This window comes from Podarcis pityusensis, assembly GCF_964106645.2.
Source record: "Podarcis pityusensis genome assembly, chromosome: 6".
Taxonomy (NCBI): domain Eukaryota; kingdom Metazoa; phylum Chordata; class Lepidosauria; order Squamata; family Lacertidae; genus Podarcis; species Podarcis pityusensis.
In genome coordinates, this window is record NC_138030.1 from 40,408,954 (window position 1) to 40,436,717 (window position 27,764).

Below are 27,764 nucleotides of genomic sequence, written 5' to 3' on the forward strand. Positions count from 1 at the left end.
CTCATTAACAAATGAAGATTTGAATATGGGTGTCATCTGGGATGCAGGTGGTGCTGTCGTCTAAACAACTGAGCCTCTTGGGCTTGTCAATCAGAAGGTCGGCAGTTCGAATCTGTGTGATGGGGTGAGCTCCCTTTGCTCTGTCCCTGCTCCTGCCAACCTAGCAGTTTGAAAGCACACCAGTGCAAGTAGATAAATAGGGAAGGTAAACAGCATTTCTGTGCGCTCTACCACTTGTCACGGTGTTCCGTTCCGCCAGAAGCAGTTTAGTCATGCTGGTCACATGACCTGGAAAGCTTTCTGTGGACAAACTCTGGCTCCCTCGGCCTGAAGTGAGATGAGCGCCGCAACTCCATAATGAGCGCCGCAACCCCATAGTTGCCATTGACTGGACTTAACCGCCCAGGTGTCACATCTAGTCCAGCATTTGAACTGCCATGCCACATGGCAGGATAAGGAGCACATGGCTTCAGCCAATTTCTATCCTGAACTCAAGGGGAAATGTGAAGGTGGCATTCTGCCTCCCAGATAGTGGGAGCACCATTGCCTTCTGCAATAGTGGTGCTGGGGCAGCCATGTTGCAGGTGAGGAGAAACAATCCACAGATCAACCAAATTGGAAACACACAAGTGGAAGGATCAGTTTTGCAAATGCAATTTTTATTTTGCAAAGTTCCAGGTGCAAAAATGCAGCTTGCGAAGTTGAGCTCAGACTTGGTAGGAAGGCATCCAAATGTTAAGAAAAAGCAACAAATGTTATTGAGCATGGGCAGAGTGCTGTGCTTTCCTCTCCCCTCCTGAATAAGCACAACCCCCACTCAAAACATCTGGGGCAAGGGAGCTAGGCCTCCACTTGGAGGGAGTGAAGCTTCCATGCAGGCAACTCTTTCTTTTTCTTTGTTAAAAAAAGGAGAATAAAATAATATTGTGGCCCCTGAAAGACTTAACAGATTTATTGTAGCACAGTCTCAGATAATAATAATAATAATAATAATAATTTATTATTTATACCCCGCCCATCTGGCTGGGTTTCCCCAGCCACTCTGGGCGGCTTCCAAAAGAATATTAAAATACTATGTTACATCAAACATTAAAAGCTTCCCTAAACAGGGCTGCCTTCAGATGTCTTCTAAAAGTCTGGTAGTTGTTGTTCTCTTTGACATCTGGTGGGAGGGCGTTCCACAGGGAGGGCGCCACTACCGAGAAGGCCCTCTGCCTGGTTCCCTGTAACTTGGCTTCTCGCAGTGAGGGAACCGCCAGAAGGCCCTCGGTGCTGGACCTCAGTGTCCGGGTAGAACACTGGACAACTGAATACTATGCTTGGGTGAAATCCCTCTTCCAAGTCCATCCAAGTGTTTCACAGGAACAACGACCCCTTTTCAATATCTGCTTGTGTTTTTCACCTTTAAGAAAAAGGGGGGGGGGGAGGGTAGGCTGAATGGTGCTGATGAGCTTGTTTGGCTTCCACAGCTGGGTTCATCTGCCAAGGTACACACAGGCAGGGCCAAGGCATTTTATTACAGGATCTCACAACTCGGCATGCTTGCTTTGGGGTAATATACTAGACCTCCTGGTACACTGTTTAATGCAAGGCCTTGGCACAGGCCTCACCAGCCTAAACAAACAGCAAAATCATTTCATGGCTAAATGCTCTGCCCACAATGCGAAGCAAAATCCATCCTGTGCATTGATGGAAAAGGTCACGGAAAAGGTGGCTCTACCTATCATATGTCTTTGCGGCAGAGAATGCTAATCTAAGAGGTTTTGCTATCCTGTGGATGCAGTGGGTTGGCTTAATTATGAATTCACATTCGGTATGCCGTATAACAAGTATTTATTGTTATTGCTGGCATATGGTCCAAACAACTAATTTGATCTGATCTGAAAAGTGTAACAGTATTTAAGTAAGTAGGTCTTTGCCTAACAAAACTAGCAGTTTCACACTTGGGTGACATTGCTCTTCTGAACATCAAGGGTTCTGTTGGTCACACATCTGCCGCTAGGAGTAAATCACACACCATATTTTTAAAAACACTAGTGGTGTTCAGCCATGCACATTGGACATGATAAACACACACACACACAAATCTAAGGGTGCCTTGAACTGGGTAATTTTCAGGTGATCATCAGGGGCTGAGTGATGCAACTTCAGTTGCCAGCTTTTTCTTCTGGCCCTGCTCCTGTGCTATTTACAGCAGTCTGTCACGGAAAATTTGGCAGGTGAACCTTTTCCTACAGCCAGCTCTGGAATATCTTCATTTGATAAATCTCTGCATATCAAACAACTATTAGAGGAAAGGAGAAGCCAGGGATTGAACCTGAGACCTTCTGCATGCAAAGCAGATGCTCTCACACTGAGCTATGGTCCTCTCCCATTATATCCTTTGGCCCATCACCCATTTGTTTTTATTTAGTGCTCTACCTCCAAGCTTGCTCAAGAAAAAGCTTGCTGCTAGGTACAGTCATACCTCAGTTACAGCCGCTTCAGGTTGCATTTTTTGGGGGTTATGGACCGCCGAAACCCAGAAGTACTGGAACGGGTTACTTCCAGGTTTCGGCGGTCGTGCATGCACAGAAGTGCTAAATTGTGCTTTGCGCATGCGCAGACGCGCCGAATCGCAACCTGCAGATGCGCAGACGCAGGTTGCCAATGCTGCAGGTTGCGAACGTGCATCCCGTACAGATGACGTTCGCAACCCAAGCATCCACTGTATAAAAAAGTACAAATCTTGCCTCGTTTGTCTACTGTAAGCAGAAGACTAGCACCCCCACCCTCACTTAGTACCTCCTGCCCTCTGTCCCAGTTCTAAAAAAGTCATGATCCCATTTCAAGGTGCCTCTACCAATATGTGAGCATACTTTTCAGCACAATGCACCAAGTTTATTAGTGTGTTTGGCCTTCAGGAAAATAGCCCAGATATGGTATATCCCCGTAAGAAGTGAGGTTATAGATATAGATACAGTCATACCTTGGAAGTTGAATGGAATCCATTCTGGAAGTCCGTTCGACTTCCAAAATGTTCGAAAACCAAATCGTGGCTTCTGATTGGCTGCAGGAAGCTCCTGTAGCCAATCAGAAGCTGCAGAAGTCCCATCAGACCTTTGGGTTCCAAAAGAACATTCGCAAACTGGAACAATCACTTCCAGGTTTGTGGCATTCTGGAGCAAAAATGTCTGAGTTCCAGGGCGTTCAACAACCAAGCTATGACCAAGCTTCTGAGTTCCCCAAACACAGAGATTTCTATGGACTATCATCCCAGTTTTTAAAAGTCCCTTGTTTTCCTCATTACTTCATTACCAACATATGGCCATATCCATTGCTTCAACAAACAAAAGCCTTTGGGACAAGGGTCCATTTTTAGAAAGGCCCCCAAAGGCTCGCCTTGAATTGCACATCAGGCAGCTCAGAGGAGGACTTGCTTGTTCATGCAACACATTGAGATGAGCCCAGTTGCTCTTTTTGCTGTCACCTGCTACATTCACCTCCAGGTTCTATTACTCAACAGGTTGGTGTAACAGGAAGCAAAACGTAACCATTTTCAGCAGAGCTGTCAAGTGTTTCCGTGCTCAGGTGCCAACTATGACAAAGTCTCTGAGTTCATGTGGCGGGAGGTTCTCCCTTTAGCCAAGACCTGTTTTAAGAGTGCTGCAACTGCTCGTTTCTATAACCAGGGGAGAGGGTTCATGAACTTACACACAAACCTTGCCCAAAACCAGCACTCAGACAATTTAAGAATGACTGTGGACCTTTAAGAGTACCACTGCTGAAATTTTAAGTTCCCACTTATCAGATACAACTGCTCTGTCTCAAAAGCTGCTGTGCTATGCTAGATGCAGGAGCTATCCAATGCAATATTGTCTTCCCTGAGCAATGGTATTCAGTAGTTCCTGTGTCTTGAGCCTAACCAGACCTTGCAACCATCATCTGAGGCTCTTCTTCATGTGCCTCCTCCACAAAGGGCGGTAATATGAGAACAGGCCTTTTCTGTGGTGGCTTCCTGCTTGTGGGATGCTGTCCCCAGGCAGACTCACCTGGTACCTTCGTTACATATCTTTAGGTGTCAGGCAAAAACGTTCCACTACAACCAGGCCATGGGCTAATTAAGCAATCAGTGGCCTTCTAAACTGTTTTTGTTTGTCACTATCTTACATATTTTTATGTTTTATATATTGTAATCTGCCCTGTATTCCGCTACCAAAGAGAAGCTACATAATTCACATCATTTTAATAAATTCCATGTAATATGTTGACTGTTGATGCCCATTTTCACCTGTTCTTTCCTCTGTGACCAGAGATTCTTCACTTTTCACTGAACCTGGTTATAGTGCTTCTGTTGCATTTTGCAGAATCTCAGGCTGGAGCTTTTCACCAGCCTCCTCTTTAGGCAGAGAACATTCATGTTCTCCTTATCCAACCAGCTCCATATGTTTAGCTTGACTACATCAGATCTGGCATACAAGCAGGTGGTTCTAATATTTCACAGGCGAGGCAGAAAATAGAAGTTTCAACGCCCACCCAAGAGCTAGAAATCCTTGCAGAGGCTGTGAAGTGTTAAAAAATTATGCAAGCATATTGTATGGGATATCTTTAAAAAGATGAGGCTTATGATATCAGGAGGAAATAAATATAACCAACTGTCCCTTTAGCAACAGAACTTACGGAGGTGCTACCCAGAAAAAATTACTTTGGCTGCTTGAAGTTCAGTCATAATTTGGTATCAAAATGCTGCTTTAGAATACCTCCAAAATGTATTCAGAATACATTTTTGATGTATTCAGAAACATATTCTGAATGTATTCGGGGGACGGGACTGACACTAATTACCTAATAATGCAATATTGTTATGGCTACTAGCCAGAGATTGCTGGCTCTCCGCCCAGAACAGTTAGCTCCTGCAAGTGAATGGTCAAAAGAGGGTCAGAAATCTGGGTTGAATGAGACACCTACCAGGTCTTGGAGAAAGAGACTTCACCTGCCCCCATCCTGGCGAAGAGAAAAGGGCAGAAGTGTGTCTGCACATGAACAGATATCAGTTTGCAAGAGAAACTGAGTGTGTGTGCGCGCATGGAGAAGAAAATGAACTACAAGTTCACTAAAGCTGGGATATAGGGCAGACATGGGGAACCTGTGGCCCTCCAGACATTGTTGGACTCAAAGTCCCACCAGCCCCAGTTGCTATGGACAATGGCCAGAGATGATGGGAGTTGTAGTTTGGCAACAGCTGGAACCCCATTTTTTATTTAGGGAGTGTCACCTTGAAGATGCGATGTGGGCCAGTAGATCAGCTGCCTCATAGGAACACCCGCTGTTCGTAATTTTTGCTCTAGGTAAAACTATAGAGGCAAAGATACCCCGTGTCTTCAGATGCTTTTTCATCCAAACCAGGCAGCCCTGTCCCTGGATCTTCTCAGCAGTCAAGGAAATGGGAAGTGCACAATAATCCAAGGACACACATAAGCATAAGGCACAGTTAATATGCATCTTACCAGCAAACATGCTGGTGAACACTGCACAGATCACTGATGCCCACCCTTCCTTTGCTGTGCTGGGAACAAACCGTTACAAGCAAACCAGTATTCCTTGCTTGCTCTTCTCAAACAAACAACAGGGACAAGCCAAGAACAAACCATGGCTTATTCTTAGCTCGTTCCTGTAGCTTTCCCCTTCCCAGTGTGACAAAAGGAGGAGGGGACAATTTGGGCAGTGAGCACCAGGGACCTTACTCTATCCTGATAAGCCAGTTAGTTAGAAACTCTGGCATGCCATTTTTGCATCCTTCTGTTCATCCAAGAAGCTCAGTGTGGCTTATATTATTTCCCAAACAGTCTCCCATCCAGGCAGCTTAGGGAGCCAGCCAGGTTAGGTTCAGTGCCAGAGCTGGCAAGGAGAAGCTGGCAAGGTGAGGACAAATCAGTGATGTAAGAAAACAAAGCCTTTCGCTAAATGTGAACTCTTGTCCTGTTTGCTTAGTTTACACCTATATTTTCTCAGTAACGTGGCAGTAATATTTCTGAATCTCGCCCTGCTTCTCACAGAGCTCGAATAACTGGTTTAGTTCATAACTAGCTGCAAAGCACAGGGAATGAGGCTAGAGAGAAGAGAGATAGGGAGAAGAGATAGAGAGAGGGATGGAGAGGAGAGGAGAGGAGAGGAGAGGAGAGGAGAGGAGAGAAGAGAAGAGGAGAGCCTCTGCTTGAACTTGACACTCAAAAACCAGCAAGAACCTTAATAACAGAGATGCTTTAAAAAAAGCATTTCCATTTCCTTAAATATTTCCATTTGTCTCCCAAGTCTTTCCTACCTCTCATCATGAACCAAGCATAGTGAGTATTATCGTATTGGAAACCAAGAGGCATGTGTGACAGCTGTACCATGCATAATGCTCACAGTGGAGGCTGTTCCATACAAGACAATGTTCAAGATGGAGGCGTTCCTACCACCCAGCTTAGCCAGGCTGCACTAAGCACATTTGCTGAGACATCCACACCATACATTTAAAGTACACCTAAACATACATGTAAAGCACATGACTTGCCCCAAAAGATCCTGGGAACCGTAATTTGTTTAGCGTACTAGGATCTGTAGCTGTGTAAGGGGAAAACTCTTAATTCCCCAGATTCTTTGGGGGAAATCACATGTTTTAACTTGCATTGGGTGTGCATTGGATCCCACCATTCCTGACCATGGGCCATGCTGGCTGGGGTTGACAGGAGATGGAGTTCAACACCGTCTTGAGGCTACAGTAGGATGGGGAAGGCTGCACACGAGTTTCCCGTCAACTGCTTTTGCACATGCATGTATGTGCAGATCATTCACACCCCAAGAGAAACACAACCATACGTCCAAAGCAACACAGACCCTTTTGATTCTATGGTAACCGGCAGGAAGACTGGAAGCTACACACAGGCAATTCCAAAAGCAGGAAGAAAAGCGGAAAGGCAACAATGCCCCTGATATCAGTATGTCCAAAGCCTTCTATACGCTAAGGGAGGTGATTGCCTGTGTTTCCTATGGTATGTGTACACAATAAAATCGTGCCATAGGTTTGTCATGCTTATTTTGTCCTAGAGACCTTCATAACAAGGGTCAACTTTCCCAGGAGGGTGATTTGCCATGCCTGTCTGTGCCACCTGTCAAAATAAATTCCTTCTAGTGTTTTCCAGGCCAAGGTTATCACTCCCTGTGCTGCCACTCAAAAGAGGTTGATCAGTTCTTTGCTCTTTGGACTTCCATTAGCCACTGAAATGAAGTCAGAAATGCTAATGGGGGCAACATAGCTGTGCGTTGCTTGGTAATAGGTGGATATTAGCCGGGTATTGACTATATTGTGTTTGTGGTTTTAAAAGTATTGATTGTATTTCAGATGGCTGTAAACCACCTTGATATTTTTGAATGAAAGGTGGTATCAAAGTGGTTTTTAATTTATCATAATACAAAAAATATAAAATATTAAAGCCCAAAGATTTGCAGAAGTATATATATATATTTTAAAGAAATAAACCTGGTGTAGACTCTCAAAATGGCCCAATGAGACTGAACAAGCCCAGAGGCCAGAGAATGCTGACTGGCTGCATGGGGCGTGTGGGTAGATGTGGGAAAGGATAATGGAAAGAATGACAAATGATGGAACAGCATGGCTGAAATCCTGGACAGCAACATCCCACACTGCCACATTTTGTTGCAGTTACTATTTCTTTCAATACTATTTCACTTTAATGAGAGAACAATGAAGGCAGGAAGACAGAAGAGCTGATTTGGTGCCAACATAAAAACAAAAACGGTTTTAGACGTGCAAAGTGGAATCAAGTTACTTTCCCTGACACACCGCCTTATGCGGGCTCCTCTGAAGAAGACACATCCCGCCCCCCCCCATGCCCTGCTGGTCAAACCACTTTAAGCGCTGGGCTGGAACGATCAGCCAGGAGGAGGGTGTCACTACTTACGTTGATCAAAGCCATAATCCAGAAGGCATAAGACACCCGCGTCACCACCAGCCCTTTTGTTGGCAGGTCGTAGTGTGACAAGTTTCCAGGATGATGGGGGACAAGCGACTTCCGGATGTGAGGGAGGTTGCTGCTGCCAGTGGCCGTGCTGTTTGTCAGGATGCAGTTGGTGTCCGAGAGAAAAGGGTCGGCTATCAGAGGGCTCAGCAGGGCACCAAAGCCCACAAAGAAATGAAGGGCCTACACAAAGGAATTAGAAAATATCCTTATTATGTCCAGCAACAAGGCACACACTGCACCTCTGGCAGCACATTAGAAACCTTAACAGTAAGAACCCTCAACTCAGAAGGTTCTGCTCTAGCATCCTTCCTGGAACAAGCCTTCTCCCATCACCACTGGTGCATTATCTCCAAAAAACTCCCAACATGCAACTTTTAACGGCACACAAATCCTTTGTGGGTTAGAATGTGTTATTTCATTAGGTCTGCAAAGGATTTTATATGTGATCCTCAGCAACTGAAGTGCTCTTGCTGCTGTGATACAAGTGACTGGCGTATTGTGCGTCTATCAGGTGCAGACATATGATGTGCTGCAAACAGTATGAACTAGGACTCCAGCTAGCACAATTAAGACAGCGTCAGTGCTGCAATAGTATTGGGTGAGTGTGAAGGGAGCCAGCTTTACACCACAAGGTTACTTCTTCCCATGCTTTTTTGCTGGGGGGACGCAGGGGTACGCATACCCCTAAACATTTTGTGGATCTAAGTTTGACCTCATTGAGGGGCAGTATTTCAATATGAGTAGGAAAACGAGAGTACCCCTAAGCATTTTTTAAGAAAAAAAGCGCTGCTTCTTCCACTTCGAGTCCATGTCAAAGCACCTGGATGGGGGCATGGGCTGTGCAGAGATGCCCCAAGACACACAAAATTGGCAATACCTACACAGACCAGCTTCTGTGCAGCTATTCAATGTTACCATGAACTCTTCCAAAACAGAATTGAGTAGTTATATCTGAACCTGCTTATTTAGAGTGAGATTATTAATGGTGCAAATAACTTCAGGAAGACAATGGTGATGCAAGTGTGGCTACACCACCATCTTCAGTGCACAGGATGTTGTGCATGTGTGAGGTAACTGGATGTGCTTACAGAGAGCATTCAGTCCCTGTGTTCTCAAAAGACATATGCTCTGGTGATCTTCACTGTCTATGTGAAAGATGGGCAGAACATGGAGGCAGCACAGCAACGAAGGAACAATCCAAGCAACTAAGGAACACTCCGTGAGTTAGATTCTGATGCTAAATTGTACCTTCTTTTGGAAAGTGATGCCTGGAAACTGTTTCCAGTTTCACAATTAAATGCTAAGCTGAAAGCAGGAGAGGTTCTGTCCTGATGTGACTCAACGATTCTAGCTGTACAATAGGGATAGCATTCAACCTTACAAAATACAGTGTGTGTAGACAGAGAGGAACAAGGATTTGGGACACAAGGAAAGATCAAAGGTCCACAAATGCACCTGCCATTGGTGACTGCAGATTGTTCTGGCCACTAGTCCTGAATTAGGGAGAGTCCTACCTTTCCGCCAAGTTTAAAGACAGGGTAGGGACTTTTCTTCTGGCTGCATTGATTCCAGAGCCACCCAAGAAAGCAGCAAGATTGGCCAGTTTTTCCAAGTGCCTCTGGTGTTCAGCAAAACAGAAACATACCCCTCATCCTCCTCTCCTGCTAAAAAATGGCAGCGCTGGCAGAAGTTACTCACTAATGGTCTCATTCAGTGTGGCAAATCAGAGGAGATGGCAACCCCTTCCTTGGTGGGAGGGCGCAAGGATACCAGGCCAGCCAACATGTGTGGGTCCCTAACAAGGGCTCAAGATGGGGAAAAAACTCCAAGCATCTAGAGAGAGTTAAAAAAGGGGCCAACCGCCCCCTGTTACTTGTCTAACCTGTAGGAAGACAGCAGAGTCCTTCTGATAAATCTTCACCAGCTGCATATTGGAGAGGGTGTCGATGCAGCCCATGGCCAGCCCAGCCACGGCCATGACCACTGCAAGCACCACCACATTGTGGCAGACTGGGATGATGGCAAAAACCACAGAGATCGCAAGTGATGACACAAAGAGGGCGAACAGAGACTGAGCCAACCTGGACCAAAAAGAGAGAGAGAAAAAAAAGCAGTTTCGTTATTTAAAAGATAGACAGCCCACCGTCCAACTGCAGCCTTTGAGGCATTGTGCATTAAAAGAAAAACTATATCACACACACATATATTATAAACAGAAATGTACAGTTTTCTGCAGATTAAAAACAGCAGCAGAGTTGAGCACTTGGACCTCCGGTACAACAAGATGTTTACATAGTACCTGAAAACAATCAGTGTAGGAATCAGAATAGTGTATAAAGGAGATACAGCTGAAGCACCACCACAGAGAAGGCCCCGTCTCTGGTTGCCACTACTTTACCTCCAAAAGTAAAGGTGGGTTTCCATTTTTAAAAAAAAAACAAAAACAACCATGAAGGTGGGGAACCTGCACTCCAGCAATACCCAGAGGGCCACAGCTCCCGTTATCCTGGACCCTTGGCCATTCTGGCTGGAGATGTTGGGAGCTGGAGTCCATCAACATCTGGAGATCACCAGGTTTACCACCCCAATCTTAAAAATATTGGTAATGTTAATATGGGACCAGACATACTGCCTCCTATTTCTACCAATCTGCACAGTAGCAGCTGTATTTGGGACCAATCAAAGTTACTAAACTTTCATGAGCACTTCCTCATATAGTGCATTACAGTAGTCAAACCTGAATGCTAACAGAATATGAGTCACAGCTATAAACCAATCAACTTTGTCTGGAGGTGCTTTACGCTATAAATGACACGTGAGTGTCTGCAGGGCTGGAACTAATAGTACCAAGTTTGATTCTTTAGGGCAGCCTTGGGACTTGACACCTTCTAGCTGTCTTAGACTATATCTGCCATTGACAGCTGTGCTGGCCAGAGCAAATAGGTCCAAAAGCGCTGGAGGGTTGACGAAGGCTGCTTTGGGGGCAGTGCAACCCAACCTAGAACAAGCCGTATCCCAAGTCTTTGACCAACTGTATCACCAGCCAATAGGATGACCCAGTTTACTGGCACCCCATTGAGCCCATTATTGATTTCAGCCACCTTTTCAACACATCACTTCACCTGTATTTGATATAAAAAAGGAACAGAACTGTCCACCCCCACTATGCTGATAACACCTAACTCAAAATCCTCAAATAACCTCCCTCAGAGCTTTTCAAATACCCACAGTATGGCTCTGCCCTTAGACTAGAATCATGTTCCAATCTCACATGGAGATTTTAGCCTGGCCTTAAAGCTCAACTGGGGTATCTTTTGGGCCAAACAGTATTTCCACCTAACCTACTGGAAGGACAGCCATGTATATTTGCCTAAGCTCCTTCAAGGAAGAGTGGGATAAAATCTTTAAAAAATAAAAATAGAAAACAACTTCAAGTCAAATGCCTTTAGGTAAAATAAAGGGAGCCTTGTTGTGTTCTATGGTTTTGTGTTACAGAGGTGAGACGATAATCTTGCTAACCTCATAAAAGGCTATAATCAGTTAGCAAAATGCAGAAAAACCAGGAAGGACAGCTATAAGAGGCATCAATAAAACTGGATAGCAGCTGGTGGAGTGGGTGCATTTTGACTGAACCACTTGTAGAATCTAGTGATTCAAGACATGCAATTAATTCTGCATAGAGAAACAGGCCAAACCATCCTTTTTTGAAAAGAAGAAGTTTGAATCTGACTGCAATCCCAATCCCACTTGCCTAGGAGTAAGACCCACTGAATTCATAGAATGCTTCTATGTAGATGAGGTTAGAATTGCAGCCAATGTCTAGAAAAGGGGGACGGACGGACTTGTTAATAAGCTAACATAATAGCAGCTTTCAACAGGGGAAAAAAAGTTTTCCTATGTTTGCTACAGTAATCCCTAAATTCACATGCATTTAACGTGCTTTCAGCTTTACGTACTTGGCTAAATAAATAAATAAAAAGGGGGTGGAAATTCGGGGGAAATACTTTTGTAATCCCACCCCCTATTGAACCCAGTGTGTTTTCACTATACACGATTTTGGCTTTAGGTGCGACCCCCAAAACATAACCCCCATGTAAGTTGCCTGATTGCAAAAGAGGCTCCATTAAATAAACTGGCCTCACATTCTGAATTCTACAATTGTCACTTGAATAAAGAAAAAAGCCTAAATATACTCAGGCTGCCACATACACTGCAGGAAGAACTGCATTTAGAATGGGGGGGGGGGCAGAACCTGTCTCTGGATCTGCCCTGCATCAGGCATGAACGCTTGTGTCGATCTCTATTCACTTGGGCTTTCCAATGTGGCCTCTTATCCTGAAAGCAGTGCTACAACCTTCCTAACTAGTAGGCATGATGGAGAAAATAATAATCTTTAAAACTGTATCATTTTAAAGATTCCTTTTTCTTTTGAGCCTGTGGTCTAGCTAAATTGGAAAGGCTCGTGCCTAACTTTTACTGTGCAGAACCAACTAATTGCTTTCCAGTACAGTACTGTTATGTGACGCCTCTTGTATCTGGAATGCTGAAAGAATAAACTGATGGAATGCATAAAACACTGTATGCCTTAAGAGAAAATCGGCTAGGTGTGGCAATTTTGCTTCATCTTGCATTGTTTTGTAGACGGATGAAAGAGGGTGCTGGGAAACATTTAATGAACAGGAAAATTACTCAAAGTCTTAATTAAGAAAGACATGGAAAAATGATTATATGTAATCACAAGATACTATGAGGAGAGCTGATCTGAACAGAGGCATATCTAGGGCTCCTTGAGTCCTTGGCCAGGAGCTGCAATAGCAGCTCCCCATTACTTTACCCACCAGCCACCAGCCGAGAAAGCCCCACACAAGAGCTACATGCCGAGAGAGAGGGAGGGAGGCAGGCCTAGTTGGGTCCCCAGGAAGGGGGGACTTCGAGGGCTGTGAACACACACAAAATGTTCAGAGGGATTCTGTTCCGCCCTCTGGCTCCTCATGACATCACACACGTGACGTCAGGATGTCCTGTGACATCACATGCGTGGTGTTGGGACCCCTCAATCATCCGGAGAAGATGGCGCCTTTACCTATAAATATAACAATGAATAAATCACAATGAAGGAAAGAGCAATGCTGACAACAGCCCAGACTGGCGCTTCCTGGTCCAGCTCCCTCCTGCAAGCAGAACACCTCACACTACGGCCAAGGAGCTGATCAGCCCACTGCTAAGGAGGAAGCTGCTGAAGACTGAAAACAGGCAGGCAATAAGATACCAGGCAGCAAAAGGCTGGGAGAAGCAAAATCAGTGTGGAGTCAGGGAGCAGAAGCAGCCGCATATAAATCTCCCTTAGACAGGAAGAGTGATGTCTTCATTCTCAGTGGCTTCTAGGGCACACTGCTGCTTTGAACAGGGACATGCATCTGTCAGGTCAATGTTCGGCTTCTGCTAGACCTGGGAAGGAGCAGGAAGTGAGAGGCAGCAGACGGGAGGAATTCTGCTCAGCATCCCTCTGGCGCAACTGAACCAGACATCACTCACACTTTAAAGCCTACCTTTGTAATGTTAGGGACAAGAAACTTTAAAAGAACAATGGAAGGTGAAATTCTTAACAGTTCTTTTTAGCAGCAGTTCTGTAAGTGCACTATATGGGCTCAGAATGACTTGGGACAAAATCTAATGCTTAAGGGTTGCATAAGCTTGGGCCTCAGCGACCACCTGAACCCTCCCTGAGATTATTTGCAGGAGCATCTCTGGCTGTGCCCATCCCCTCTGCCCTGTGTTGGTGAGGCTCATTGATATGAACGTGAAATAGAGCCTCCAGTATCGCTGACCCAGTCTTATGGAATGCTCTTCCAATAGAGATTCACTAGGCATCTTTTAATGTGAAATTTTAGGTGTTTGTTGAAAACTTTACACTGCCAGGGCTTATGCGGACAAGCCTCTTTTTCACAGCTAGGTGGTGATCTGCAATTCTGGTTGTTTGCACATGGGGTTGTGAGTGTGCATTTATTCATTTATTTGAGATATTTATATACCGCTTCTCAGGTCGACATAAAAAAGCGGTTTACATAAACTTATTGCAGCAATAAACACCACTTCTTTTTTTTTAAAGTTACAATAAAATGGAAAAGAAACTTCTTTGTTTAGAAGAAACTGTGCCTGCTTCTTTCTGTGTCCCTCAGGGCAGGATAGATCTGCAGAAGCCCGTGTAGTGGCAGCTAGGGAAGGGAGGGGCCAGCTACAATGGGTGGTGGGTGGCCGCAATGCCTCAAGCAGGTGAACCTGTGTGTTGGCCGTCAGATGTAGGGAGCACATCTGTGTAGCTGCAGATACATTTCGGAGAATGGTGGGGGGGGGTTGTTTTTTTACGGGGCTTCCCTTGAGCACAGGTCAAATTTCAAAGGGGCAACAATTCACACATATCTATATTTATATACAGAAAGAGAGGATTGCCGGGGGGGGGGCAGGGGGCAGGGAGAATATGTATGTTTTTGTGCCCCTCCCGTGTGGAGTACCATCATGTTTTTCCTGCTGCCTGCAGTAGCCATTTTGTGCCAGAACCCATGCCACTTTAATCAAGATGGGTAATAGCACCTCATTTTTTAAAAATAAAAAGCTCTTTCTCTCTGTGTGTATGAAATTGCAGTAGAAAAGTATTCTTACAAACAAAGAAATAAGAGCTACAGCTCCCATACTGGGTAGGAAATGCAATTCATACTTAAAAGCCTGTTCATCTATTTAGTTATGGCCACATTGTGTGCCTGCAATCCCATACAAGGACTGCACGCTAGGTCCAATGCAGCTAGCGGATTGCAACAGCTCTTTCTCCAGCTGCTGGGATCATGATACCAGAGGGAGACATCTTTCCACTTTCTCCCATTGAAGTCAGTCAAACCGTGGTCCCCATGCCTTTGGGATGCCCTGACACCTGGAGGCCAGCAGACCTACTCAAAAGCTCTGAAGGGACACCTGATGTTCTTGGCCTTCCCCAGGAAGACCAGTTGAGCCACGGTTGGTTTTAGTTGCATTTTGTTACCGAATGTCGTTTGATAATGAACATTTGTGTTTCTGGATGATTTTATTGTCTATGGTTGCCTTTATAAATTCATTGTGGTATGTTTCCATCCTGTAAACTGTATTTAAGCATTTTACACAAATAAAGAAATTAATATTGGGCCTAATAATGAATTTGATGCAAGTGATGAATCAGTAAACTGGACCAGTTTACTCACAGTATTTGAGGTGAACCTAGTAAAACAAAACAAAAAAACAAAAAAACCCAACCCACTCTGAAATAGCAAATGTCCTCAAGACTTGTCCAAATGCAACAGATTTCCTACATAGGAAAGACTTGCTGTGTTTGCAGCTACATGGATGTACTCCACACGTGCAATTTCTTACAAAGGAGGGCATCATGTAAGCAGCCTACCGTAAGTTGGTGCTTAATGTAAAAACACACAGCCATGCGAACAAAATTTAGGATCGCCAGACGAAAAACAACTGCCAAATGCTAATGCTGCCTCAGCAACAGGTCCAGAACTGCAGAATGACACCTCTGGGAGACAAAATAGCACACCAGGGGATAAAGATGCAGGTGCAAGCAACAGATACGCTGGAGATGGGAACTGCGCCAAGACTGGAACTCAATGCGTGCTCTGTAGAATTAACAGGAACAGCTTCCCCCTCTATCTTCGCCTGGCTTAAGAGCACACAGAGCAGTTAAGCAATCAATCATTGCTTGTGGGCAGCAGCATAAAGATCTGTGCTACTTAAAAGAGTGTGTGTGGCGATGGTGGCAATTGGGGAGTAAAGACCAAGTTTCGTTCCCTCATCTATAACAGAGATTATGAAAAAGCTTTGTTATGCACTGCCAGCAACCATCGCAATAGCCTGCTTTTTGCTCCACTGCATCGATCCCCTGGGCCTGGCCATGAGGAGGATGGAGGAACTGCTTGCCTCCTAATATCGTATCTGAAATTCAATTGCCTGTTTGTCTTAAGAGCACACCACAAGACGCCACCTCAATTGGAGAGCCACAAATTCTTTTGAGATTTTTAGGATTCTCTGGGACGGATGCTAAGTATCGATCAGGGCCCATTGGAGGCACCAGGAACACAAAACAGTCCTCTCTATACCACTTGCTTGCAGTGCCGGCCCACCCACAAGGCAAGGTGAGGCAACTGCCTTGGGCAGCAGGGTCAACAGGGGCAGCAGACAGCTCAGAGGCTGCAGCTAGTGCAAAACAGCATCTGGACTAATGACTGGCACTCCTATCACACTGCTTCTGATATAATTGTATTGGCTGCCTATCCACTTTAATATCTTATCTTTGATCTATAAAGCCCCAAATGGCTTGATTTCCAAATACCTGAAAGACTACTTCCTCCTTTATACACTAGCTCAGGAGTTAAGATCCACAAGAGACACAATGCTGGCAACTCCAGTGCCCTTGGAGGTCTGCAAGGTGGAAGCATGCGAGAGGGCCTTTTCTGTGGTGGCCCCAGATTTTGGAACAACACCATTCACTGTGGAGCATCAGGGCAGCAGTGTTTAGAGGCTATTCTAACTTGATGATGCAGACATAGTGGCTCTTGGTGGCTGCTCAGTGGCTTAGCATCAAAGCCTGGCCATCTGCATCAACACAGTGTCACCACACAATAAAACTGCTCTGAGGTGAAGAAGGGCATGTTTAACACTCCCTGCTATAAGTTGGAATCCAGGTCTAAGAGAGAATAGTATAGGCTCCTTCACACATACTGCTAAATAAACTTATTGCATTTTCCTGTGTCTGTGCTGCAAATATAAAAACTCTGTTCACTATTATGTCCGTTCCTCCCCTTAGAACTCTTGCTTCCCACTAGCACTGCAAGAGGAGGTTGAAAGTGCTTTTATGAAAGCCATTAAGGCTAGCAAAAGGTCTCTAGAGGATACAATCAAAGTAAAGCTTTCTAAATGGAATTTGGAACACACAAAACCATGTTACTGAGCCTCCATGTTCAAAGGCAGTGTACCTTGAACACCAGGGCTTCATATACAAATGGGGAGGGCTGTTGCACCAGTGTCCTCCTTGTAGGGTTTTCACAGGCATCCAGCACCTCTGGCAACAAAGTATTAAACTAGGTGGATCTTTGGTCCTATTGAACAAGATTCTTCTGATGCTCCCATGTTTCTCTCTGTATCTCTCTGTCTCTCTCATGTTTTTATAAATGTACATTCTGGACAGACTTGCCTAGAAAACTCAACAGAAACTTCTGCTTTCAGAAATGGCTCAAAATGCAATCATAAAGAAAAAAACCCCTGCTTTTAAAAATCAGGGGTGGGGAAAGAACTAAAACAAGCAAGTGCAGTCATTCCAAAACATGCTGAATGTTTCCAACATCTCTTCTTCTCAGATTGTGCTAAAGGAGGCTTTTCAGTGGGGAAAAGAATGAGCCTCAAAATGCATAATGTGTAAACTAGGAAAGCACTTTAAGAAAACCCAGGTAGGATGGAAGGCAGATGAGAAGGAGCAGCGAGAAAATATATGTGTGTGTATGTTTTTGTGTGCATGAAAAACACAGAGGAAATAGCAGGCAGAAGAGCAGCAGACTCCCTTCTATTTGCAAAGGACGGGGGGGGGGGGGGAGAGATGCTATATGCACAAAAACAGGACTAGTGTTCAGAGCTATTTCATTCTTTGCAGCATCCCAAATCAGAACACATCGGAAGGCTCCATATTAAGCTCTCTTAGAAACCTGGCTCAGGGAATATTGCAAAACAGAGCTCTTTAATACGTCTTGCCAACCTTCAGTAAAACCACAGAGCCACTTACAAGGCAGCAGCCAATAGCAATGTACAGGCTGGCCAGCCCTTCCTTGCATGATTAAAGAAGTTCAGATCACCACACACTACTTCCCCCATCATCTCAACAACAGGGCATTAAGAGCTGACAATACAGAAAGCAACATCCCTTAACACTTACTAACATATGGAAGGAAATATTACCATGGGGTGGATGCAGTACAAATCTATGCATGCCTTCAGTCCTAAAATGCGTCGTGTTGGGGTGGAGCTGGAGCTATTAACTGGTCAGCTTCTTCCAACTTGAGAAGCTTTGCTTTTAGCAACATCCTGTTGATCAGCACAAGAGGGGTGTGCAGTGAGACAGACAAGAGCAGCAGAATAGCATTGCCAGGTCTTGTGATAGCATCTTGAGCCTTATTGCATTTGGTTGTGTTTCCCCACCCGCAACGAGCCAATCCAGCTTCAAAGAGTCTTGGGAGTTGGACTTGGTCAAAAACATAGAGACGTCTAAAGATAATAAAAAACTTTTGTGATGATCTAAACCTGAACTGCAAGCCAACATTTCCCTGAGTTTGGGTTGTTGTCACTTTGGCGTGCTTGGGGTCTGCAGCTGCTAAGGCCAAAAATGCAGTGTCTTCCAGCAGTACACTTCCAGCAGACTGCAATTCTCTCTCCAAATATAGTAAGAATAGGATTCACCACAGCCCAATGTGCTAGCTTGCTCATTTACTGTAATTTAGATGATGGATGGACTGATAATTTTTGAGACACAGCAGGCCGTTGTGTGTATTAGCATAAGCTAACTGATTACAAGACTCACAAATTAGATCTCCCTAGTAGGGGGACCAAGACGTACAGAAGTCTCTCACCTACGCTGCATTTATTGCAGAAGAAGAAGAAAAGTTCCAGTAACAAAGATTCATGCTGTTTTGGGGTCTAAAAAGACCCATCATGGTTTGGCTGCGTTTCTATACATAGACATTAAAGCTTCTTCAAAGGGCTGTTACTGAGATGAAGCAGAGAGTAAGATCTAAATTAATGGGTTCAAATTTCAAGAAAGTGAATTTTGATTAAACATGAGAAGAATCTGCTAACAGTTCAACTTGTTTAACAGTGAAACCAGTGTTAGAAACAGATATGAAAGCTAGGAGCTAAATGGCACCTTAATCCTAGGCTATGGGTACAACAACAGAATGTCTAGGCACTTTTTGTTTTATAACGAGAATACAAAGCTGAAAATGAATGAACTGCAGCTAAACTATTATGTTCATTTTTCACGTGGTCTAGTCCTTCCCCTGCCCACCCCCTAATATTCTTAAGAGGGTCTCTTCTGCAGTCTTCAGAGAGTAGCTGGAAGTGGGGAGGCAGAAACAGGTCCTCCTTTCCTTCCAGTAGTGGCAGTTTTCCCTGTCGCAAAATGTGCCTAGAACAATGGGAGTTTCAAACACTGAGTGAAGCAGACTGCCATGGAAGGAGACAGGACTCTCCTTTGTTAGAGGTTTAATAAGAGACTAGATAGCTGCCTATCAGTGATGCTGTAGCACCAGATTTCCTACACTGTCAGGCACTTGGACTAGACTAGAGGACCTTTGAGGTATCTTCCAATGCTTATGATTATATGAAAGAGTTACTGAAAATATAGTGAAGAACACAGGAAACCGCCTTACACAGAGCCAGGTCATTGCTTCATTTGGCTCCCTATTGCCTATACTAGATGTAGCTTTCCTCCATGGGTTTCAGAAACCAAGTATTTCCCCGTCCTGCTTGGAAGAGCTGGGGACTGATCAGTTGTGTCCATATATAAAGGTAAAGGTAAAGGTAAAAGGTAAAGGGACCCCTGACCATTAGGTCCAGTCGTGACTGACTCTGGGGTTGCGGCACTCATCACGCTTTACTGGCCAAGGGAGCCGGCATACAGCTTCTGGGTCATGTGGCCAGCATGACTAAGCCGCTTCTGGCTAACCAGAGCAGCGCACGAAAATGCCGTTTACCTTCCAGCCGGAGCGGTACCTATTTATCTACTTGCACTTTGCCGTGCTTTCGAACTGCTAGGTTGGCAGGACCATATACAAGTACTACTATTCCAATGGGATGTGAGGGGAAAGAGTGCATATCCATTCAGACTATGCAACTTCCTCTCAGCATGCTTTGAGGGATGGTTTTTTTTTTAGTGACTAATAGTTTTTATTAGGATGGGACACAGCTTATTTGTTTTGAGCTTAATGATTGTGTGTTTGATCATTTACATAACTGAGCTACATTTTAAAGCTCCTTTAAACAAGTATTAGCAGAATGGAATTTACATTATGAAATAAATAAGTACCAATTCATATATGTCCATGCTGAGAGCTGGCACTGTTACATGGGATGGGCAGAAAAGCCCCCTAGAATCATTTTTGTAGGATGGCAAGTAATTAGCTGTCTTCTGTTTTGTAAGTTTTGTATGAACTTCTGAGAATCAGTAAATAGGATACAAATTGGTCAATGGTGTCAGTCTAAAAAATGTGTTCTAATTAGTTCTACTGTGCAGACAGGCTGGAGAATCCCAGCTCAAGATCAAGAAAGCACATCACAGAATAGGAAATAATGACCACAGCCTGATTACAGCCAAAGAATTAATCTCTGCTACAGCTTTTAAATGTTGGAGAACTGGCTTCCCACTCTCAATAGGAACTGCTGTGAATATGTAGATTTAAAGCATGGATGGTGAATGTGTGTGGTTCTCCATCTTGTCAGATCCTGACTCCCATCAACCCCAGCCAGCAAGGATGAGGAGAGCCGTTGTCCAGGAGAAGCTGGAAGGCTACAGGTTCCCACATCCCTGATTTTGAAACCTTGATGTTTTTACTCAACCAGTAACATGAGTCCATAGATAAGTTTGCCTACCGAGTGCTTACTTCCTATGTCAAGCTGCTCATACACAAAATCCATGTGTAGACAGCACATGCACAAAAACAGAGTTCTCTGGGTGTATTTATGGTGTGTGTATGGTAAGGAGCTGTGTCATAGTACATCTGTACGAAGCAACACACACACACACACACACACACACACACACACACTTGTTCTAGCTGCCAAACTGCACACAGGAGGTGGTGAATTACTTCCTGCATCATGGAAATACTTTCTGCTTAGAATAAATGTTGCTGATGAAGCCAGCTTCTGAACACATAGTATCTTGGGCAGTAACTGGAGTCAAAGGAAATTAAGGAGTCATGCACTTTCCAGATGCTCTGCAGAGACAGGCCTGTGCTCAATGTTTTCTCAGTGACCTCAGATGGAAGGAGCACGCTTACGACCCACTGTCAGCGCATCACCAGCTCTCATGAGGAGTTCAAAGGTATGCTGCTCCCCAGGTCACCAGATCCACAGAAGACATTAAGTATCTATTAGACCAGAAGACCACGTATCTGGCATGACTGCATCAAAGGAGAGCAGTGCAGGTAGCACAATCGAGAATTTAGTTGGCAGAAGCAAGGGGTCTTCTGCACTAAATTTCCAACAACCTTCTGACAGCAAGAGCTGTTCAGCAGTGGAACCATCTCCCTCGGGAGGCTGAAGATTCTCCTTCCTTGGAGGTTTTTCAGCAGAAGTTGGATGGCCACCTGTCATGGATGCTTTAGCTGAGATTCCTGCATCACGGGGGGTTGGACCAGATGACCCTCAAGGTCCCTTCCAACTCTATGATTCTATGGTTGCAGTTTGGGGAGCAGCTTTCTGCCTCTGTTTCCAAACAGTGTCCTGGACTACTACACCCCAATGTTGCAGCAGGTCAGTATGTGTGTATAATAGCAGCCAACGTCAACCTGGTGTTGATGTTTTGGACAGAAACTCCCATCAACATCGTCAGGTTTATACCAGGTTATTATACGGGATAAAGCAAACCTTGGCATATCAACAGTTAAAAGAGCTGGAGTTGTACTTCTAATGTGCTGTGCAAACAACGTAAAATTATATAGGCTAGTACGCCATGATAGCTGAGTAACCCAGTCCATAATTGTAGGGCTGAAAAATAATAATTGGTGTAATTAATTTTAATCAGAACGGTTCCCTGTTGAATTGTGCTCTCTATCTAGAAGACTATTTTGATTACTCTACATGCTTGCCCTGATTGGAGCAATGTGTTTTCAGAGGGATCTTTAAAGCATGAATCAGTAAGGAAATAGCTCTTTAAATATAATGTAAATATAATATTTATAAGCAAGATAGGGGTTTTCTGCTTGATTCATTATTTTTTTTTTTTACATTTATAGTCTGCCTCTCGTCCAATGTGCTCAAGGTGACACAGATGCTCACAGCCCTGTGACGTAGGTTAGGCTGAGAGTGAGCGACTGGCTCAAGGTCCCTCAGTGAGTTTCATGCCTTGCTTAATAATCAGCTGACTGGTTTAATCAACTATAACTCCAATCTTTAAAATGCTCAAGATTAGATCCAGGATAAGTAAGTTGCACTTGGGTCCCTTTAGAATCTATGCAAAACTAACCATGAATTCGTTCCCACTGAAATAAATGAGAACTAAATCAGGATTAATTTTACATATTCCAAAGGGATCTAAGTGCTAATAACTTTACAGCAAAATCCTATGCATGTTTACAGATAAGTAAAATCCATTGTGTCCCCTGAGGCTTGTCTAAAGCAGCAGACTTTAGCCTGGGTTCAATTCTCAAATTTATAATCCTGAGAAAGCCAATATATCTGCAGACCAGTTAAACAGTAGTTTGAAGATGTTCATAAGCTAAATGCCTCAAAAGTAGCACTTAAATATTAGCATGAAGTTTCAGTCCTAAAACAAATCCAAGCAAGATTGGTGCTCGACAGCAGCTAAGGAGTTACAGCAAAGGAAGATTGGGGTGTGTGTGTGTGTGTGTGTGTGTGTGAGAGAGAGAGAGAGAGAGAGAGAGAGAGAGGAGTCACCACGCACAAGCTGTTTGTTTTAAAGTGATCTCTATGCGAGAGACACTAATTCCTCATTGATGGTATCATTGATGAATTGTCAAGCATAACACTGTTCTTTCCAGCAACGCTGTGTGACAATGGAATCTTTACTGTGCCTGTTTTATCCTACGTCAACCTTTAAGTGCTTGTTTGACACTGGATGTTGCTTGCCAACTTTCTGGAGAATGGGAGGCCAGCTTGAGTTTTGACATCAAGGTTATTAAAACAGGTCCTTTACAAGAGAACCAATGGGTTACAGAAAAACACATTGAGAAATCCCTGAGCAGATTTCTGCAGCCTGAGGATTCTTTGTCCGTGTACAGCAATGTTCTGTTTCCTCAACGACATATGTTTTTGCATGATCATGCCATATGCCCCCAGTTTCCCAAATTCTGAAACCAGCTCCATGTGGGAAGAGACCTCAGATATCCATGCTGACATCACAGGAACAGCAAGCAGATCCGAGAGTCTGCCTGCGTAGGCTCTGCAACAGAGCCAGGGTCCCACAGAGCAAAAATCCTGCAGCCGTGGTGATTTCAGGGGAGTCACTCAAGTGACTCAGGGCTCTAGAAGTTATATAAAGCTCATTCTGCATGGCTTCTGTGTCAAACCAGTCTAAATTATTTTTGGATCGATCAAGAAGCACCCAGATTACTTTGATCTTATTTAGATGAGCCCTTTGAATGCTTTTGAAGATATGCCCTTAAATAATTCAAGAGAGGAGATAAACACAGGCAAAAAAGGAAGACGGAAAGGAATGGGGGTGGTGGGAAAGGTTTCTCAGATGCCAGTGGAACAGAGACACTGGTGAAGGGCTTAGGCCAATGGGGAAAGAAAGACAGGAAGGTAGCAGGAGAGGAGCAAAGAAGAGTATTGAGCTAAATGTGAATTTAGCTCACAATAGGTGAACAAATTCCATGACGCTGCTACCAACACTAGTCAACTTTTGTTTTACTGCCTCTGCTGCCTTTAAACAACCTGATGGTGGAACGCTTGCCAGGAAAACCTCCAACTTTTCAATGTGGAATAGCAGATATTACCTGCCAATTTACTCCTACAACAAGGATGGAATGTGTTGCCATTATGAGCTATCAAATCTTGAAAAGTACTCAGAATACAACCCCCCTTTGATCAATAATAGGAACTCTCCAAAGTGCATCCTTTCTGCTTATGACTGAACTGTTACTCATTGAAATGGGTGTCCACATTAAGCTATTTAACTTCTGATACAAATATTAGACATAGGAGACACAACATTATGATCAAGAGTATTGTAAGCTTTGTCTTTTTAAAAAGAGGGCTTTCTTGGTTTCACAAGACCATAAGGTCCTTTCTTGGTTTCACAAGACCATAAGGTCTGCAGTAGCAAAAGCTCTAGTTAAGACAGAGGGAGAGATGCATTCACACATACACAACCCAAGATATTAAAATCAAGTTCAGTCAAGGCTGCCTCCTGGAATCATATGCTCACACACATTTTGGATGAGAAAGCTACCAGCTCTTCCAAAAATACCCAACCAGGAAACCTCTGACCCTCGTGCAATTCAGCAGATGCCTGGCACAGTCCCAGGATAGTAGTTACAGTAAAATTCCTTTAAAATCTGAGACATTGTACAAGACCTGCCACATTGCTTATCCCAATGCCCGCTGTATAAAGAATTCAGAAGCAAAGACTTGGATGCAGTGGCGTAGCATGGGGCGGGGGGATGGACAGAGAGGAAGTGGCCCTGGGTGTAAAATTCGGAGAGAGGTGCAAACAGGTTCCCCCATGACAGACTCCCTTATCAAGACCACGTGGCTGAGCTCCTGCCACCTTCCAGAGACACTGGAAGGCAAGCTGTGTCCAGGCCTTCAAGGCTTGGGTGCACACCTCCACCCCAGCTGCCCAGTCCACCAGGGGTGCAACACTTGCCCTGCCCCAGGCGCTGGCAACCCACACTACGCCACTGCTTGGACGACGACGACATGCTCACTGAACAGGACCCATCTGCAAGAACCTGGACTTGCTAAAAAAGCAACAAAATGGAAAAAGATAGCCTCTGTTGTATTGACAATCACAAGAAGGTCTTGGGGGAAGCTTAAGTGGTTAATTGTTCCCAGGGCAACTGAATTTTCACTTCTTCTGAAATTGTACTGCAAATATGCCTCATTCTTACTTTATTTTTGAAAGTGGTCTACACAGATAAACATGTACTGCTGGAGCTGCAAGATTTTGACAGGGGGGGCTGCTACTACAGGCACAGAAGCATGTCTGGCAAAAAATAAATTTGGCCACTCTGTCTCTAGAACTGGTTAGAGGTGTCATGGCATTGAGTAAACACCACTGAACTAGAGCTGTTGACCACCAAAGCTCTACATGACCATCGTTCTACAATATCTCCCATTTTTTCTGTTCCATTGCCATGCACACACTCAAAATTAACCCAGGCACAGTGCATCTTACCATCCATGCACAAGGTCTGAGCAGCCACACCGTTGGGCTTTCTGCATGGCTGCCCAACAACAGCAGAACTCCTTGTCCCTGGAGACTTCAATCAAATTCCCCAAGCCACAGTGATGAATGTGTAGCAACCATCAAGAGACCTTCAGGTGCCCGTGTTATAAACAGGCACCACGTCACTTTCACAGACTACGTTTCCCCCCAGGCGGCTTCAAGCTCAACGGTTCCTATGCACATCCATTTGTTCTGAAACAAACCCTGCTGAGTTCATTCACCCAAGCGTTGGCAGAAATGCAGCTGTGCATCCCGGTTCTACCACTGCTCCCACTGGGTCCAGGTGCACCTAACTTTGCCCGGGATCCCTAAGTAAGAAGGGTTAGAGACCCAAGATAGAGGCTGGAGCGTCACAGAGGGTGATAGGAATAGATCACTGTAAGGATGGGGTACTGATTTGCAGGGCAAAGCCTGGCACAGACCACGTTGCAAAGTAGACTTCTCAGGAGGCTTTGAAAGGGGGACCAGGTGAGAGATGGGGCGGGGGGGGGCACGCAGCTTCTCATGGGCATCAGGACCCTTCTCATTCCAGAAGGAAAGCGGGCTGGGGGGGGGGGAGTAGGTAGGTAGGCAGGCGACGCTAATGGCCGGAGAGCGAAACACCAGCAACTGGGGGAGGAGAGAGAAGGAGATGCGGGGCGGGGGGGGGGTCGCCTTACGTTCTCTTGAAAATGCCTCCCAAGCAGCTGCCGAGCAGCAGGCAGAACTGTTGCGAGAAGAAGACCCAGGTGATCTGCGAGAGGGAGCTCTGGGTCTGGCAGCGCAGGTCCAGCAGGGTGGGCCCCAGGAAGGCGATGCAGAGGCCGAAGCTGAAGAAGACGCTCCAGTAGGTCAGCGTGGGCTGCAGGTTCCTCTTGAAGAGCGTCGTCACCCGCGCATCCCACCACCACATCCTCGGCTCCCGCGACCCGCCAGGAAGCAGCGTCCGCGGCAGCTCGCTCTCCCGCCACTGCCTGCCTGCCCTCGAGAGCAAGTCCCTGGGCTAAGACCGAGAGAGAAACCGGAGCGGGCGAGTGGCGCCCCCTAGCCGCGCGCAATCCGCCGCGGCCGAGAGGCAGAGCCGGGTCTTCGCTCCTGCCCCGGTCCTCGCGCCGGAATCCCCTCCGAAAGCAACACCTGCCCGCCGGATCTGCCGCGTCCCGCCCTGGGCGAGCCCGTCGTCGATCACATGCGAGGAGCCTCCGCCTCCGCCCGCCCCGAGGATCCGGCGCTCGCCTCCTTCCGCGGGCGCTGCAGCCTTGCCCGCGTCCCGCTCGCCGGGCTTGCAGGCAGCAGCAGCAGCAGCAGCAGCAGCAGCAGCAGGCGGAGTGCCGCGCGCGGGGCGGGGACTGGCTCCGCCCCTTCGGCCCGGGGAGCCGCGCACAGGCGCCAGCAACGCCCGCCTCCCGGGCCAGCGGAGCGGCGAGGGTCCCAAGCTGCGCTCGCCGGGCGGGCAGCTCTGGTTCTCCCCCCGGCCAGCTCCCAGGCGAAGCCCCGGCGGGGTCAGCTTTGCAAAAGGGGCGCCGCCAGCTAGCAAAACCTTCCGGGCGAGGAAGCAGCTGCAAGTGGTTTCCCTACAACCGAAAACACCTGCGCGGCTGCCCATCGCCAGGTGTGATCACTGCACACGCGTCTCCATCACTTCGGAAACGCGGCCCGCCTGCGAGAGAGCTGGCGTGGCCGAGCGCAGCTACCTGCCTTTATCTCGTTTTGCACGCAGTTGAAAATACCCGCAGTAATTACACGCGACGATCATTTGTCGTACACGGGATGGAAGTAAATCGTAACGTCTGAAACAACTCTTTTGCGCTGGTTTCTTTTCCCTCCTTTATTCTCTCTCTCTCTCTCCCCCCCCCACTCGTAAGTGAGACTCGCAGGTGACCTCAGTCTCTCATCCACACCATCATCATTCCCTTATTGAAGTCAGCGCTACTGACACGAGTAGCTTGCTTACCATTCGCTTCACAGGGAGAGACTCAAGTTGAGCACGTGGGTAAAGGTCGTGGAAACGTCCCTTGAAATGCACATAGAAGCTTAGGAGAGGAGATGGTTGTGGAGACCAGGGCAGCAAAATTTTCCTCTCTCCTCCCACCCCCGCAAACAGGGGTGCCAACTTGAATAAAATATTGGGGAGGGGGCTGGTAAGCCCCGCCCTGCGTAATCAATCACATGACATTATGCATTCACACTATTTAAATGGCAATGCCCATCAAGTATGGGGGGGGCCCTGGCCCCCTTAAATATTTTATTGGGGGGGGGGGCGAAGACCCCTGGGCCCCAAGGAGCTGGCTCCTAAACTCACAATTCTGAGAATACAGAGGTTTCCCCAAGTCTGCTGCAGACCCTCCAAGTGTCCCTGTTTCCCAAGGACAGTCCTGGATTTACAGAAGCCGTCCGATTTCTGAATTGATCCTGGAATGTCCCACTTTTCCTTAGGACTTCCTTATTTTCATCAGAGAAATGTTGGAGGATATGGAGTTATGTGACCCCCCCCCCCCAGCCAAGGAGATAAGTAACTATACAAATTCAGAAGACATCTGAAGGCAGCCCTATATAGGGAAGTCTATTTAATG

The 27,764-nt window shown here is 45.7% G+C and overlaps 1 protein-coding gene across 1 annotated transcript in view; it reads right to left on the minus strand.

Moving 5' to 3' along the window:
• Positions 1–26,475, minus strand: part of MFSD4A (major facilitator superfamily domain containing 4A) — a 44,372-nt gene extending 17,897 nt beyond the window's left edge. The window contains exons 1-3 of the mRNA XM_081009086.1: positions 25,872–26,475; positions 9,886–10,084; positions 7,944–8,183 (exon numbers count right to left, since the gene is read on the minus strand). Of these exons, the coding sequence (XP_080865212.1) occupies positions 7,944–8,183; positions 9,886–10,084; positions 25,872–26,104 (672 nt within the window). The 5' untranslated portion in view covers positions 26,105–26,475. The remainder of the gene's footprint in view (positions 1–7,943; positions 8,184–9,885; positions 10,085–25,871) is intronic.
• Between the last annotated feature and the right edge of the window lie 1,289 nt (positions 26,476–27,764).